At 43.5% G+C, this 15,787-nt stretch overlaps 1 protein-coding gene across 2 annotated transcripts in view; it reads right to left on the bottom strand.

The window, feature by feature from the left end:
• SV2C (synaptic vesicle glycoprotein 2C) overlaps window positions 1–14,185 on the bottom strand; it is a 163,764-nt gene extending 149,579 nt beyond the window's left edge. For both annotated transcript variants that reach the window (XM_069595340.1, XM_069595341.1), the window contains exon 1: window positions 13,554–14,185. In XM_069595340.1, coding sequence (XP_069451441.1) covers window positions 13,554–14,133 — 580 coding nt within the window. In that variant the 5' untranslated portion in view covers window positions 14,134–14,185. The remainder of the gene's footprint in view (window positions 1–13,553) is intronic.
• Between the last annotated feature and the right edge of the window lie 1,602 nt (window positions 14,186–15,787).

Raw genomic sequence — 15,787 nt, 5'->3', positions numbered from 1 at the left:
ATTCATGTCATGAACAGAGGTAAACAAAGCCCCAAGAGCTACGCCTTGGGGAAACCTTCTTTAGCGGACAGAGAGTAGAATGTGGGTTTCCCAGGTGGCGCCAGCGGTAAAGAACCCACCTGCAGATGCTGGAGACTCAAGAGATGCTGGTTTGATCCCTGGAGGAGATCATGGCACCCCACTCCAGTATTCTTGTCTGGAGAATTCCCATGGACAGAGGAGCCTGGTGGGCTACAGTCCATGGGGTCACAAAGAGTCGGACACGACTGAAGCAACTTAGCAAGCATGAGCAGAATGCAGGAGGCATTTTAGAGAAGCTGAGAGATGTTCAGGAGGATGCTGAGCTGCCGAGGTCACAGGAAGATACAGTTTCAGTAAGGATGGGACGGTCCACATTGTATCAAGTTCAGCTTCCCAACCAGTTCCCTCCAGCTCATGTCAATCCATGTGATTAAAGGATGCTTAGGGAAAGAGGCCATGCAGAGGAATTCCTCTCAGGCCCAAACCTGGGGGAAGTGTTGGGGGTCTCTGCCAAACAGGAGCAGCTCAGGATGCCCAGGGAGGAGGGCAGAGGAAGTGCTTTCCTTATCCTGGGAAGAACCTGGCAATCCCGTGGCCTTTCTTGGGCTTTCCCTAGGGCTGTGCAGTGATCCAGCCAGCATGTGCCTCCATGTCACAGCTATAGAACTGATTTCTCTCTACGGGAGGCGGGTGGCATCTCTAGAACAAGGCATTGCTTCGTGACCCTGAAAACATATGATCTGTGATCCCACACAGCGTAAGATGTGCAGCAGGAATCCGCAGGGGCCACCATCACAGAACTGTTAATCACATCTCTGCCGAGGTTCTTATATTACAAATGTAGTATGCCCGGGGCAGAGTGGGGCAGCAAACAAGAGGTTCCTTTACCCATCCAGCAGGAATCCATAGGACAAATTTGTGGTGTGCAGTCTTAGAGGATCCTTTGACTGAGTCACTTCACCCCTAGGGATGGTCAACTAGAAGCTGCCTCTCCCCCTCTGCCCAGCTGCTCTGAGCAATCCTCTACCATTTCATCACCGCTTTTTGACTGTTAAATGGGGACAGCAAAATTCATTTTACTGTTAAATCTAGAGGTACCAGTAAGTGACACAGTTTTCTATCTGGAAATATAAATAAAATGAGATAGCAGCAAGCTAACCCAGTCTGCTCCTGGTTGGCCAATTTATCTCCTATAGACGTTCCAGATATGATTATTGGCATGAGCTGATGCAGAAGTACTGGATAATGGCTACAAATTCACAATTATTTCTTTGCAGAAGATGAGTAATGTTTTTTCAGCTGCTCTAGTCTATAATATAATTATGTTATTAGCAGTATTATCCAAAACAAATAGACCACAGTACCTTATGAACAATTTTTAAACACCAATTTGTTTCCTTCTCTTTAAAAACATACATTAAAACTCCATTTAGCAATTAATCTGACATCTGTCCTTTCCACTCTCCAGAACATTTTTCTCTCTGCCATTGTCAACGTTCTTAGTCAGTTATGACCACCTACTCCATCCTGAAACCCCCCCTGCCCTGGGCCTCCAGGTAAGAGACTTTTCCTATCCTTCAAACCATTTATCTGATGCCTTTTCTCCTCTCCCCTCCTAAGGATGCATGAAAAATCTGCGTTAGCCCCTCTCTGCCTCATGCCTGCCCCTGCAACACACACTTCCTTTCCTGAATGCTCTGCATCTCTGTTCAAAGACGTCTTCATTGCTCAACTCTAGGGCCAGTTTCTGCATCAAGCCCCAGAACCTACTTCCAAATGCCTTCTTTTAGTTTCTCCTGAGCAGCCTAGTTGGCATTTCAAAGTTGACAAAAGTTCACTGGGTACCGCTCACCTGCCAGAGTCTGTGCTATGGGTAGTCTGTGAACGAGACACTCAGTTCTTGTACTTATAGTACAAATAACTAAATTCATCTTCTTCCCTACACATGGGCTCCCCCCAACCTCCCCAACAACCCTGGAGCTCCAATTTGTTTAAAGCACCTCTTCGAACATAGCACCTGGGCATGAAGCCTCAGTACCTATGATATATTCCTTTTCCCCGCTCCCACAGCTCGTGGGTTGTAAAGGGTCAGAAATCCTCTTGAAAAGACCCTCTCCCCTCTAGTCTCTCTGCCATCACCCACAGTCAGGCTCTTGACATGTATTGACTGCACAGTTCAAATGCATCTCGGCCACTCCTCAATTCACTCCTCAGTCCAAACACCCGGTCTCCTAAAGCAGAGTTTGCACCTGGTCACTTCTCTGCTAACATGCCCCCGTTCCCCCAGCTCCCCCCACACCGAATTAACTCCTGGAAACTTCTCCGTGAACAGAGAGGTCCCCAGCCACCTTTCCAATCACTCCCCTCTGCGTATATTCCACTTCAACAAAACTGAACATTTAATTTCCAATATTCAGTCCAAGGTCTCCATGCCGTGGTGCCTTGGCTCAGTCTGTGCTCCCTCCCAGAAACAGTCTTTTTCCACTTGCATCTCTGTGAGCCCAAATTCTAGCCACCATTCCAAGCCTGGCTCCGATACCACAGTCTTCTTAAGACTTTTCCCCATCCATGCCTCCCTCAAACAGGATTCATCTCTCAGTCCTCTGCTTCCGGTGTCATTTCGATGTCTTGTGCCCTGGGTTTTGTCTGGTTGATCTTCATATCTGCCATGATAGAGGGCACAGTGCAACATCTTGGGAGAATCTAATATATGATGGATAAGCCCCTGCGAGTGTTCTTTCTGGGTGAGAACTGCTAAATTTTGAAAGGCAGCATTCCACAAAGATATCTCTAATCTATTAATTATAAAAACAAAGAGATAATGAAGTAAACAGACAGAGGGCTCTGAGAAGCCAACCGCCTCTCATATACAATCTGCCTCCACTCCGGCATCTATGTTTATGGATGAACTGACTCCCACAGCAGGATTTCTTTTCATCCCTGTTAGCAGTCTGGCTAACTCTTTCAGCTTTCAATCAGTTCTTCTGACACAGTAGCATTTTTAATATGTTTGACTTAACTAGATTCTGCTGAGAGAACTAAGCTACTCTCAGACAAACTATTAAATTTTCTGTACATAAGAGGGGGAAAAAATCTGCAGTCACATTATAAATTTATCACCATGACTCTGGCACTGAGAAACGATTTCTACAAAGCACAGTCACGCTGCGCCCTGCACATCTGGGGTCCATTCTGGGATGCAGAGCTGTAAACGTGGTTAGGGACTGTCATGCCCCACACCATGCAGGAGAAAGACGAGCGTAAAGAAGCCAAATGCCCATCTCGGTGGGGGAAAAGCAACTGTGCATCCTTCAGCCATCGATAAGACATTTACTTTTTTGAGGGAAAAAAAAAAAAACTTTCTTTCAAAAATGGCACATAAAGCTCCTTGTCCATGGATGTTACTGTTTACTCACAAATAAGGAAATCAGTCCCATTTCCATCTACCCCTTCCATGGTTTGGAATCTTGGTATCATGTACAACCTCTGTATCACAGCTGTTGGGAATGCTGCTGCTTCTTGGTTGGGGGTGTCTACAACACAGCTACTCAGTGTGGAGTTTGGAACTAACACCGATGCCAGCATCACCTGGGAGTTTGTAAAAGTATCTCAGACCCCACTCCTTACCTGCTCAAGCAAAACCTGCCTCCTCTGGTGACTTGTCTGCATTTTTATGTCTGAGAAGCAATGGTCAAGATCATGGTGCTTCTTCACGTTATTCTTAAATAACTTGAGGTGCTTAAAAAACATATACAGTTTCCAAGGGTCATCCCCTAGCACTGACTCCGAATGTCTGGGATCAGATATAATTTTGGTTAAATGAGATAATGAAATTAATATGACATATATGATGTCTGACAAACAGAAGGCAAAGAGCAAACTCTAAGCCTCCTGTTATCACTACTACCAGTAAGGTTGTCAGATTCAGCAGATAAAACCACACGGTGATCCAGGTAGATTTGTATTTCAGGTGAACAGATAACTTATAAATATAAGTATATAGCAAATACACTACCCTTATGGCAGAAAGTGAAGAAGAACTAAAGAGCCTCTTGATGAAAGTGAAGGAGAAGAATGAAAAAGTTGGCTTAAAGCTCAACATTCAGAAAACAAAGATCATGGCATCTGGTCCCATCACTTCATGGCAATTAGATGGAGAAACAGTGGAAAGAGTGGCAGACTTTATTTTTGGGGGGTCCAAAATCACTACTGTAGTCACTGCAGATGGTGACTACAACCATGAAATTAAAAGACGCTTACTCCTTGGAAGAAAATCTATAACCAACCTAGACAGCATATTATAAAGCAGAGACATTACTTTGCCAACAAAGGTCTGTCTAGTCAAGGCTATGGTTTTTCCAGTGGTCATGTATGGATGTGAAGAAAGCTGAGCACTGAAGAATTGATGCTTTTGAACTGTGGTGTTGGAGAAGACTCTTGAGAGTCCCTTGGACTGCAAGGAGATCCAACCAGTCCATCCTAAAGGAGATCAGTCCTGGGTGTTCATTGGAAGGACTGATGCTGAAGCTGAAACTCCAATACTTTGGCCACCTGATGTGACACGCTGACTCATTGGAAAAGACCCTGATGCTGGGAAAGATCGAAGGCAGGAGGAGAAGGGGACAACAGAGGATGAGATGGTTGGATGGCATCACCAACTCAATGAACATGAGTTTGAGTAGACTCTGGGAGTTTGTGATGGACGGGGAGGCCTGGCGTGCTGTGGTTCACGGGGTCGCAAAGAGTTGGATACGACTGAGGGACTGAAATGAACTGATACAAAATACTGCATGAGACATATTTATACTAAAATCTTATTCCTTCATTATTTATCACAAATTTAAATTTAACTGGCCATTTTGTGTTTTCTCCGGTAATCCTAACTATTCCTGACTTTGGAATACCTGGGGCAGAGAAGTTAGTGGTAGATAAGTGGAAAAATAGATTAGGCTCAGACTGTGGAGAGCTTGAATGCCATTCTAAGGAGTTTGAATCAACCTGTACTCAACATTTTTGAGCAGGGACATGACATAACCCAAGTACTCCATCCTTTACTCCCAGGAATGAGGAAGACAAAGTCAAATGGGCTGCTGGGGTAAGAATCTCCAGCTCAAAGGTTCTTTAGGAAGGGAGACCAGAAGGTCATATTCATGGCCAGTGACAAAGTCACAAAGAACAAAAAAGTTAAAATTTCAAACTCTTAAATTTAATTCTAAACTCTTAAATTACTTATACCCCACTTGACCCATAAAAATAATTTAAACTAGCTACTTTTCTTTTTGAAGGAATAGCTGGTACACAGCTCAGCCCTAGACTTTACAGAGAGATTTTTGTAATCAGAGAGAGAAAAAAAAATCTAGTAACACATCAAAAGCCAAACTTCTAATATCCTTCCAATGTCCACTCTGCCAGAACCCAGATCTTTACCTCTGGATATCCCAAATACTTAGTACAAAGCCTCAGTTATAAAATCAATCAGTGTTCCTACTCACAGTCCATTTGCTCTTATTTAACACACAACTCTTCTTTTTTAACTGAAGTATAGTTAATTTACAACGAAGTGTTTATTTCAACTATAATAACAAAGTGACTTCAGCTGTGTAGTAAAGTGATTTAGAGTCTTTTCCAGATACTTTTTTGGCCATGCTGTGTGACTTGTGGGATCTTAGTTCCCCTTTGTTGCTGTTCAGTCGCTCAGTCATGTCTGACTCTCTGCGACCCCCTGGACTGCAGCACGCCAGGCTTCCCTGTCCTTCACCATCTCCCAGAGCTTGCTCAAACTCATGTCCATAGAGACAGTGATGCCATCCAACCATCTCATCCTCTGTCATCCCCTTCTCCTCCTGCCTTCAATCTTTCCCAGCATCAGGGTCTTTTCCATTGAGTCAGTTCTTCGCATCAGGTGGCCAGAGTATTGGAGCTTCAGTATCTGTCCTTCCAATGAATATTCAGGACTGATTTCTTTTAGGATTGACTGGTTTGAACTCCTTGCAGTCCAAGGGATTCTCAAGAGTCTTCCCCAACACCACAGTTCAGAAGCATCAATTATTCGGCACTTAGCTTTCTTTATAGTCCAACTCTCACACCATACATGACTACTGGAAAAACGATGGCTCTGACTATATGAACCTTTGATGGCAAAGTAATGTCTCTGCTTTTTAATATACTATCTAGTTTTGACAGAGCTTTTCAAACTAGTGATCAAATCAGGGCCTTCTGCAAAGAAAGCACAGTCTTAACCACCAGACTGCAAGGGAAGTCATGTGGATTCTTTTTCATTATAGTTACTACAAGATTCTGAATACAGTTCCTCATGCTATACAGTCAGTCCTTGTTGTTTAGCTATTTTATATAGAATAGTGAGTATCTGTTGATCCAAAACTCTAATTTATCTCTCTCTGCTCCCCTTACTATCCCCTTTGATAACACTAGTTTGTTTTTAATGTCTGTGACTGTTTTGTAAATAAGTTCATGGATATAATATGTTTAAAGATTCCACATACAAGTGATATCATATGATATTTGTCTTTCTCTGACTTACTTCAGGATTTCTTTTCATTACTTTTCCTCTCATGATCTTAAAGGCCAATAAGAAATCTCAAAGTGTAAGGTAAGAATGTCAATTTGCAAATATGTAGGTTGGGAATACTTACATCCGTGATTCATCAGACTAAGTCTTTAAGATGAATGTAATCGTTTCCCATGTTCTGAAGCTTTATGCAGGAAACTTAGGTCCTGTAGAAGTTCTTGTTATGGAAGAATATTTGAGACATTAGATTTCCCATGAAAACATGGTGTTTAGAATTGGAACCTACAAGTCTATATTACATGTATTTGGCTTGATCCAGAGATATTAGATGATCAACAGTCTGACTGCCTTATTTATGCCAAAGTGCACAGTTAACAAATTCCCTAATCCGATAACACTTCACCGAGTTCTTCAGGGCCTTCCTGTTGAGTCCCAGACTGCATTAGGATATTAAAGCCAGAGGATCGGAATCCCCACCCAGGAGTAATCTAGGACGTAGGAGTACAGGTGTTCAGCTGCAAGAATCAGCCTTCAGGTTCAAAGCCATATTGTGAGAAATCAACCGGGGACCTTCTGGGCATTTACTATCACACTTTCACAGCCCAGAACATACTTACTGGTGAATTTCATGAATGTAACACAGAGTTTCTCTTCTCTCCTGTCCTGTGGGCTCTGGATGGAGGAATCTTTTCAGGCTACTTGGTCCAGCTCCACTTGTATACCAGAAACCTCTCTTTTCCCAGAAGGATGTGAAAGACCAGAGGGAATAAGACCCAGGAATATAATGACGATGAATTATTGAGTCTTCTTTTCCAATTTGGCAATAATGAATCCAAATAAGATTTTGCTAGTGTTGGTGGACAGGATATTCTCTAGGAATCAATAAGTATTTAATTCCAATTAGAATCACTATGACAGCGAGAGGCTAAACAGAGCCAGAGGGCGCACCCACAGCAGAGATCAAACTTCCCTCTAAGACACAGAGGACAATGGCATTGAGCAGGCTGCAGAGCTGCTGATCCTGAAGCCTGCAGCACACACTTTCAGGGTACAAAGCTAAGGGTCTTAAATTTAGAGCACGCCAGATGCCAAATGATCAAGCTCTTGGAATAAAGTTCAAAGAGGAAAAACCCTGCATCACTCTTTGTTATCAGCTGGGATATCCTGGTCCACCTGGCAGCACTGGGCAAGGGTGATACACGCCCTGAAAAGATGCTCAGCACACAGGAACACAGTCACTACTCTCTGTCTGCAGTCCAGGGGCAAATAACAGTCAATGGGACTAAAAAAAAGGGACTCTCAGAAACTTGAAGCTGTTCTTTTCTTTCCCCCAAAATACAAACATGCAGACATAAAGCGGCTTTAGAAATCTCAGCAGAGTTTTCCTTCTTTTGTTAATAACAAAAGGAATAAGGGAACAAATGGAGGGATGGAGAAAGAAATTAAGTATGCGTTCAGGTCATAGTCATCCAGCCCAGGCTTTAAGGAAACTATTCTTGCTGTAAGTGGTTAAAAAAAACAAGAGAGAGAGAATTCTGTATGTTCCAAGGAATTCTACACCATCCAAATAAAACCTATAGATACAGAGGTTAAAGAGATGCTTAAGGCTTCCCAGGGCTTCCCAGGCGGTTCAGTGGTAAAGAATTTGCCTGCCAATGCAGGAGATAAAGGTTTAATCCCTGGGATGGGAAGATCCCCTGGAGAAGGAAATGGAGCCCACTCTAGTATCCTTGCCTGGAAAATCCCACAGACAGAGGAGCCTGGTGGGCCACAGTCCATGGCGTCGCAAAAGACAATTTAACGACTAAACAACAATCTGGCTTCGGCCCGCCTACACTATCAAACCTTTTGCTCTGAAAATCACCAAGGCATATGGAGATTAGGTGTTACAGTTGATAAAAGACAGAAGAAACCTACAGAGGAAGTTCAGTTATCACTTAGTTCAGGCTGAGTTCTCAAGTATGTCTTGGTTTAGAATATATTGTCTTCTATCTGTTTTGTACTCATCACCACTTGGCCACGATAATGTTTTAGTACCTAAAAATTACTCCACTCTACCACCCCCAACCAGAAAGCAGGTGGCCCAACAACGATGAGGCTCTCTGCATCCCTAGGTGGGTCTTCGGAGGAGACAGGACAGTCCAGAGGAAGAGCAGAAGGAAGCGGAGGCAGCGAGGCGCTTGCTGGGCTGTGACGGCTAGAGCGGGAAGGTGGCTGAGCCTGGTGGCGCTGAGTCTGAAACCTGCACACATCCCTCCCTGTCTGCTGCTGCTGCTGCTAAGTCACTTCAGTCGTGTCCCACTCTGTGTGACCCCATAGATGGCAGCCCACCAGGCTCCCCCGTCCCTGGGATTCTCCAGGCAAGAACACTGGAGTGGGTTGCCATTTCCTTCTCCAATGCATGAAAGTGAAAAGTGAAAGGGAAGTCGCTCAGTCGTGTCCAACTCTTTGAGATCCCATGGACCACAGCCCACCAGGCTCCTCTGTCCATGGGATTTTCCAGGCAAGGGTACTGGAGTGGGGTGCCACTGCCCTGTCTGGAGGCTTTCTTAGAACCCAAACTGGTCCTCAAGAGCTCTTGGACCGGAGGTAAGATGTGGTCGGGGAGGGCTCCCTGCGCATCCACGGTGAGACGCAGCCATGTGAGGGGAGAACGCTGGATGCCTGTGGCCCCGGCGCCAGGGGGCTGGGAAGCTGGAGGGCACGCTGTCACTTCACTCCATACATGGGCTCGTCCCTTCAAACGAACATGCTAGCCTGACACAGATTGGAAGAACCATTAGTGGCGGCCAAGATCTTCAAGGGCCAGACCCAAGGGGCGCGTTTCAACCTTTACAAGACTCTTCCGCACCTACGAAGGAAACACATCCCTTCCTTCTTCCAGTGACTCCCAGACCTGCCCTCTCTCTTGGCTGCGCCTTCTCTGTCTCCTCCGTGACGTCTTCCTCACCGCCAGTCCCACAAATAGTCTTCGGCAGGAAACAGCCCTCTCCCTGGTGACAGTCTCGGGCAGCTTCACCTTAAATGAGATGGTTCTCAAAACACTCAGCGCTTCAGCCCACATGGTGGCAGGAACCCATCAGGTGCTCCTCTTTGGATGCCTCCCCCCAAATCTCAAAGTGATCGGTCTAAAACTACACCGGGCTTCCCTGGTGGTCCAGTGGTTGCAAGCCTGCCTGCCAGTGCAGGGGACGCAGGTTCCATCTCCGGTCTGGGAGGAGCCCACAGGCTGTGGAGCCTGTGCCCTCGGGCCAAGGGGCTGCACCTCCTGAAGCCTGAGTGCCTGAACCTGGAGCTTGGCGACAGAAGCCACGCCAGTGAGAAGCACGTGCACACCCCTAGAGAAAGCCCACAGCAGTGAGCACCCGGCACAACCAAAATTCATAAATACATCTCTAAAATAAAATAGAAAAGCAAACGCTTCTTCTTTCTCCTTCATGCTCAAACCTATCATCTGCCTTACCTAACTTGATGAACTGCCTTCCTTTCACTAACTGTCCTGTTTCTTCCGTTCCAAACTACCAGTGACCCAACCCTTGCTGACTCTACCTCCGGACCAGCTCTCCAGTCCGTGCCTTCCTTCCACTGCCTTATTCAGGTCCGTTCCCCTCACAGGGTCTCCCTGCCTGAAGTCTCTTTATTTATACTTCTCTTCTGGTTATACACTTCTCTTCTTGGACTGCAAGGAGATCAAACCAATCAATCTTAAAGGAAATCAGTCCTGAATATTCATTGGAAGGATTGATGCTGAAATTCCAATACTTTGGCCACCTGATGCGAAAAGCAACTCATTTGAAAAGACCCTGATGCTGGGAAAGATTGAAGGTGGGAGGAGAAGGGGACAACAGAGGATGAGATGGCTGGATGGCATCACCGACTCGATGGACATGAGTTTGAGTAAGCTCTGGGAGATGGCGACATACAGGGAAGCCTGACGTACTGCAGTCCATGGGGTCCCAAAGAGTTGGACATGACTGAGCAACTGAACAACAACTTCCGGCTATGGATATTTGTTTCCTTGACCTGGTGGTGCACAAACACTTGTCATCTCTCTATGCTAGACTATGACTTCTTTGGATATACAAACCTTGTTTTGTTTTTGCTATTTCTCCTATGTTCCCATGTGGTAACATCATGCTTTGCACATAATAAATACTCAATAAATAGACTTTGGCAACAGAAAATTAATTTCCTTAAAATGATGGTACTTATTTCCCCAAGCAGCAGCTCAATAGATTAACCTCTTCTCAGTTAACAACACTATATATGCACACAGACTGTACACACCACACAAGCACACAAGGCATGCCCTTAACTATCTGGAAGTCAATCTTCTAGCAAACACAAAGCGAGGAGTTATCTCCTAAATAATTAAAACATAAATCGGTTAATATTTTCATTCCTAGTTTTCCTTGAGTGAAATGACACAAGGCTTAGTGGCAAACGAGAAACAATTTTGCAAACCTTTCTCCTCCCAAAGGCCACCAAACGTGGGTTGTGAGTCTTCCTGTCTTGCATTTTGATCCCATTGCTATGATTTAGTGTGGTAATTATATTACAAAGCTATTATTTGCTGAAATGAAAATGGCAAAACAATTTACATGCTTGTCTAAAAAAAGACTGTGTTAGAATGCTATTGTCAGTAAAATTACAATGGCAAAATCACTGAAAGGCAAGTCTGGAAGGCGTAGTTGTGAACCCATCACAAAGTTTCTGTGGGGGACTCAGAGCATGGCGTGAAAGCACACACTCCTGGGGACACATTTTTAATTCACAAAAGCAGGCAACGTTTATGGGGAGATGAAAACATCTGTGCTCCAATAGTTCCCCAGCATTATCTACACTTGTGAACGCCCCCGGGGGTGTGTGACACCATCACAGTTTATGGGTTTATAGGACAGACCGATAAGAGCACCATGTGGGCTACTGCACCTCCTTCAGCACCAAGAAGATAAAAGGGAAGCTCAGCTTCTATTTTTCTGCTTTCAATATAAAAGTGAGGATCATGACATGAAGAGACTGCTAGTCTATATTCAAGCCTGAAAGTATTAAATATTTGTGTATTAAAATAGATGTGTTTCTAAGGATCTGTTTTCTTAAAACATTCTGCTGATATATTCTGTTAGCAAAATCTTGGTAAATATTTTAATGCCCGGTAGGTAGATTTACTCACCAAAGGAAAAAAATTAAATAAAATTAGAGGAGAAGGCAATGGCACCCCACTCCAGTATTCTTGCCTGGAAAATCCCATGGATGGAGGAGCCTGGTAGGCTGCAGTCCATGGGGTCGTGAAGAGTCAGACATGACTAAGCGACTTCACTTTCACTTTTCACTTTCATGCATTGGAGAAGGAAATGGCAACCCACTCCAGTGTTCTTGCCTGGAGAATCCCAGGGACGGGGGAGCTTGGTGGGCTGCTGTCTCTGGGGTCTCACAGACTCTGACACGACTGAAGCAACTTAGCAGCAGCAGCAGCAGAGTGCTATCTATGAAGCAGATATGCTGAAATGATGAATTTGATGACTTTGGACCTTCCTCCGACCCCTATTCTGCGTTTTGATGGGTGAACACACAGATGAGTCCACCAACAAAACCCATGCAATCTATGCCCCTATGCTCTCCCCTTCATCCCCCTCCCAGACTGCATCTATGGGTCTATCTCTTCCAGTTGAGCAATTAAAGAAACAAATGAGTAAGTCAGACACAGAAATACAAATGTCACATTATATCACTCACATGTGGAATCTAGAAAAGCAATACAAATGAACTTATTTACAAACCAGAAATGGATTCACAGACACAGAAAACAAGCATATGGTTGCCAAAGGAGAAGGGAGAAGGAAGGGATAAATTAGGAGTATTAATATAATCATCATATTACTTATATATTATATATTATAAATTAGGAGTTGCTTACTAAACCACAAAAAGATCTGTATACTTTTGTTTTTCAAATTTTGGTTTTAAAAAGTCTGTTGGAATCAGAGACACCAAGTATTCTTACTCTCTTCCACAGACTCTGAAACACATAAGATTTACTATGTACACAAACGTGTTCTCTGAGCAGCAGGGCTTGAAAGGTCTCATGATTTAATGTACCACGTGTCTGACGTGGACCTTAAGTTTTGGGGATAGTCTGCTGTGGGCATGCTTCTTGGCCTTCTTACTTTTCCTCCCAGAGGGAAGGTTAAATACAGCGTTGTAACTGTATGAATGAACCTTGAGTGCAGTATAACTTTAAAACAAAAGTCAAATTTGCTGTCTAGATACTTTATAGTGAGGTTATATGGTTTTAATACATATAATTTAAACATTAATATGATTCGAAATTGATTTTTAAGTCCTATGAGGAAAGGAAGCTTTTTCATTGTAGGCACAAAGGTACAAATTCAGAAAAAGAAAAAGTCATCTAAAGAAAATTCTATAAATAAGGGTAATTAAAAAAAACCAACAGACAAACATACACATAGATTATAGAAAAAAATGAAAATTCGCAGGGTCCCAAAAGTGTTTAAACCACAATACTACACATAAAATTTGGAATGTGAAATCACATTTATCAGAGTTTTGAAGAATTAACCTCTATATTTAGAAAAATGTCAGGTAAGTGTCACATAATAGCTTTATTAACTTCCAAGGGCATGTCTTTTGAAGTTAATTAAGGAGAACCTAATGCAACATTTACAACAGTGTAAGTTAAAAATATATTGCTCTAACTTACCTTGAAATGCATAAAAATAAAAGTGGGATTGATGGATAGATAGATAGGTGGCTAGGTGATAAAGAAAATACAGTAAATGTTAACTATAGAATCTAAGTTAGAAATAGGTAGAAATATATGGGTATCACTGCACCATTCTTTTGATTCCTTTGCATGTTTTAAATTGTTCAAATGTCGGGAACAAATGCAGGCCTCCATACAGAAAGGAGGTATTCAATTTGTTAACTGTCCTCAACAAATAGAGCAGTTTCCGAGTGTGTCTCTCTGCTGGGATGCACTCACCTAGCCATCCGGATCCCGAATTTGGTATGCACAGGTCTGTCTCAGCGCTTGGCAACACAAAGCCCACGACAAACACCTCCACGCCGTCCGCCATCAGGGCCATGCCCAGGACAAAGAAAAGGGCCCACTGAAAGCGCCCATGGCCGCACTCCTGGATTATCAGCTCGTACTGCTGGGCGAGCTCTTCCTCGTCCGCTTTCCTCTCAGACTCCAGCTCCTGGCGGTCCTTATACTCATCGCCCTTGGGCTGCCCTACCGACACGATGCTGTCTTTCCCTTGGTTCATGTTGGGGATGCCCTGATACTCCCCTTCGTAGATTTCATCCTCTTCATCGTGACCCTCAGTAGCTTCACTGGAGCCTTCGTCATCATTGGCCTCTCCATTATAGGTTTCCACTGGCGGATAAATGTCATCGTCCTCTTCCTCGTCTTGGAATCGGCTGTAGGACCTCTGGGTGTATTCATCCTGGGCCCGGTCCACTGCCTGATTCACCTTCTTTACAGTCTGTTTCTTCACCTCTCTGGCAATGTCCTTGGCACCCTTCATCAGTGAAGTCCTATCCTTATAAGGGTCTTCCATCTTATCTCAACTGATGGCCAGTGAGAAGGTGGGAATTTTTCACAGACTCTGGTCAGTGGTTCAGTCCTGACAGCATCATCCACTTTGAGTTCAGAATGGAACTGCAAAAGAAGAAAACCCACAGAAGATATTTATTATTTGTTTCAATGCCTTTTCCACCATCTAGTTCTTGGTCTCTTTTCACTGACACCACAGATTAACATACAGAATTAGCTTTTCCTTTCTTTTGAGCACACTGTTTGCTGGTTCTCTACTCAAGTGTCATCAGAACTTAGAGTATTTAAGGTTTTGCTATTATTATTACTGTTTTGTTTTTAAGGAACTCTGTCTCCTGGGTAACTTTGCATATAATGCACAAGCATTCCCCTGAAAATACAATGAAATATCTTGCACCTTTATAAGTACATTCAACATATTCTGAAAGTGCTAGAAAGACTCTGAGAAAAATAATATTGCTTGCAGTTATATAAATATTCTGCAAAGGCAAACCCAGAATAATAAAAGAATCCAGTCTGACCCATTTCCTCACAATGAAAAAAACAAAACTAAAAAGTGCAAGCAAGTATCCCTACATATAATGCTACCAAGTCATAAACAGGCACATCTCATTTTACTGTACACTGCGTTACTGCACTTTGCAGATACTGCATTTTCAACAAATTGAAGGTCTGTGATAATCCTCAGGCAAGCATATCTATCGGCACCATTTTTGCAACAACATTTGCCCATTTTGTTTCTCTGTTACATTTTGGAAATTTCTGTAATACTTCAAAATTTTAAATTATTATTATATTTGTTATGTGATCTGTGACCTTTTTGTCTTTGATGTTATTACCATGACTTGCTAAAAGCTCAAGTGATAGCATTTTTAGAAACAAAGTATTTTTAATTAAGGTATTATACATTATTCTTTTAGATATAATGCTATACCACAGTTAATCAATTACAGTATGATATAAACATAAATTTACATGCACTGGGAAACCAAGAATTGCATGATTTCCTTTATTGCAGTATTCACTTGACTGTGGTGGTGGTCTGGAACCAAACCCGTAATCTCTCTGAGTTATGCCTACAAATATTTATAAAACACACTTCCCTTCTACCTTTTTTGTATCTCCTTTCAATAAATGATAACAGAGACTCTCATGGCACCCGAAACAGACAATGAGTATTTCCCCCCAGTATGGCAGTCATATCTGTAGCAAATTGGCAGGGTTTGTCAAATGACTTCACATCACTTTGATAGTCATTGAACTAAACACGTGGATTGTCCAGTAGGAATGTGCCATTTCAGGATCCACCCCCAGGCCAGCAGAGACAGGTAAGCCAAATGTGGTATCCCTTCCCAACATGCCCTGTAAGAACAAAGCCTGGGGGCTTTGTCCCCACCGTCTTCATCTCTAGACCCTGTCTCACACACGTGGGTGTATACACTCCCTCCTGCCTTGTCTGACTGCAGTTATCTGCCTCCTTGGACACCAGAGTCAGCAGCCTCCCCTGACCCATCACTGGGTTTCTTTTCTCACGGAGAGCCCCTCTGTCTCAGCTCATTACACTCAGGCTGACTTCTTTCACTTGTCTGCTGAGTTGTGCTCTCTGGTGGCCAATATCAGGCCCACCTTCTACAGAAATGATATGAAAGTGAAAGCCA

This window comes from Ovis canadensis, chromosome 7 (assembly GCF_042477335.2).
Source record: "Ovis canadensis isolate MfBH-ARS-UI-01 breed Bighorn chromosome 7, ARS-UI_OviCan_v2, whole genome shotgun sequence".
NCBI classification, from domain to species: Eukaryota; Metazoa; Chordata; class Mammalia; order Artiodactyla; family Bovidae; genus Ovis; species Ovis canadensis.
The sequence above is the reverse complement of the archived record's forward strand: the minus strand, read 5'-3'. Positions and strand labels throughout refer to the sequence as shown.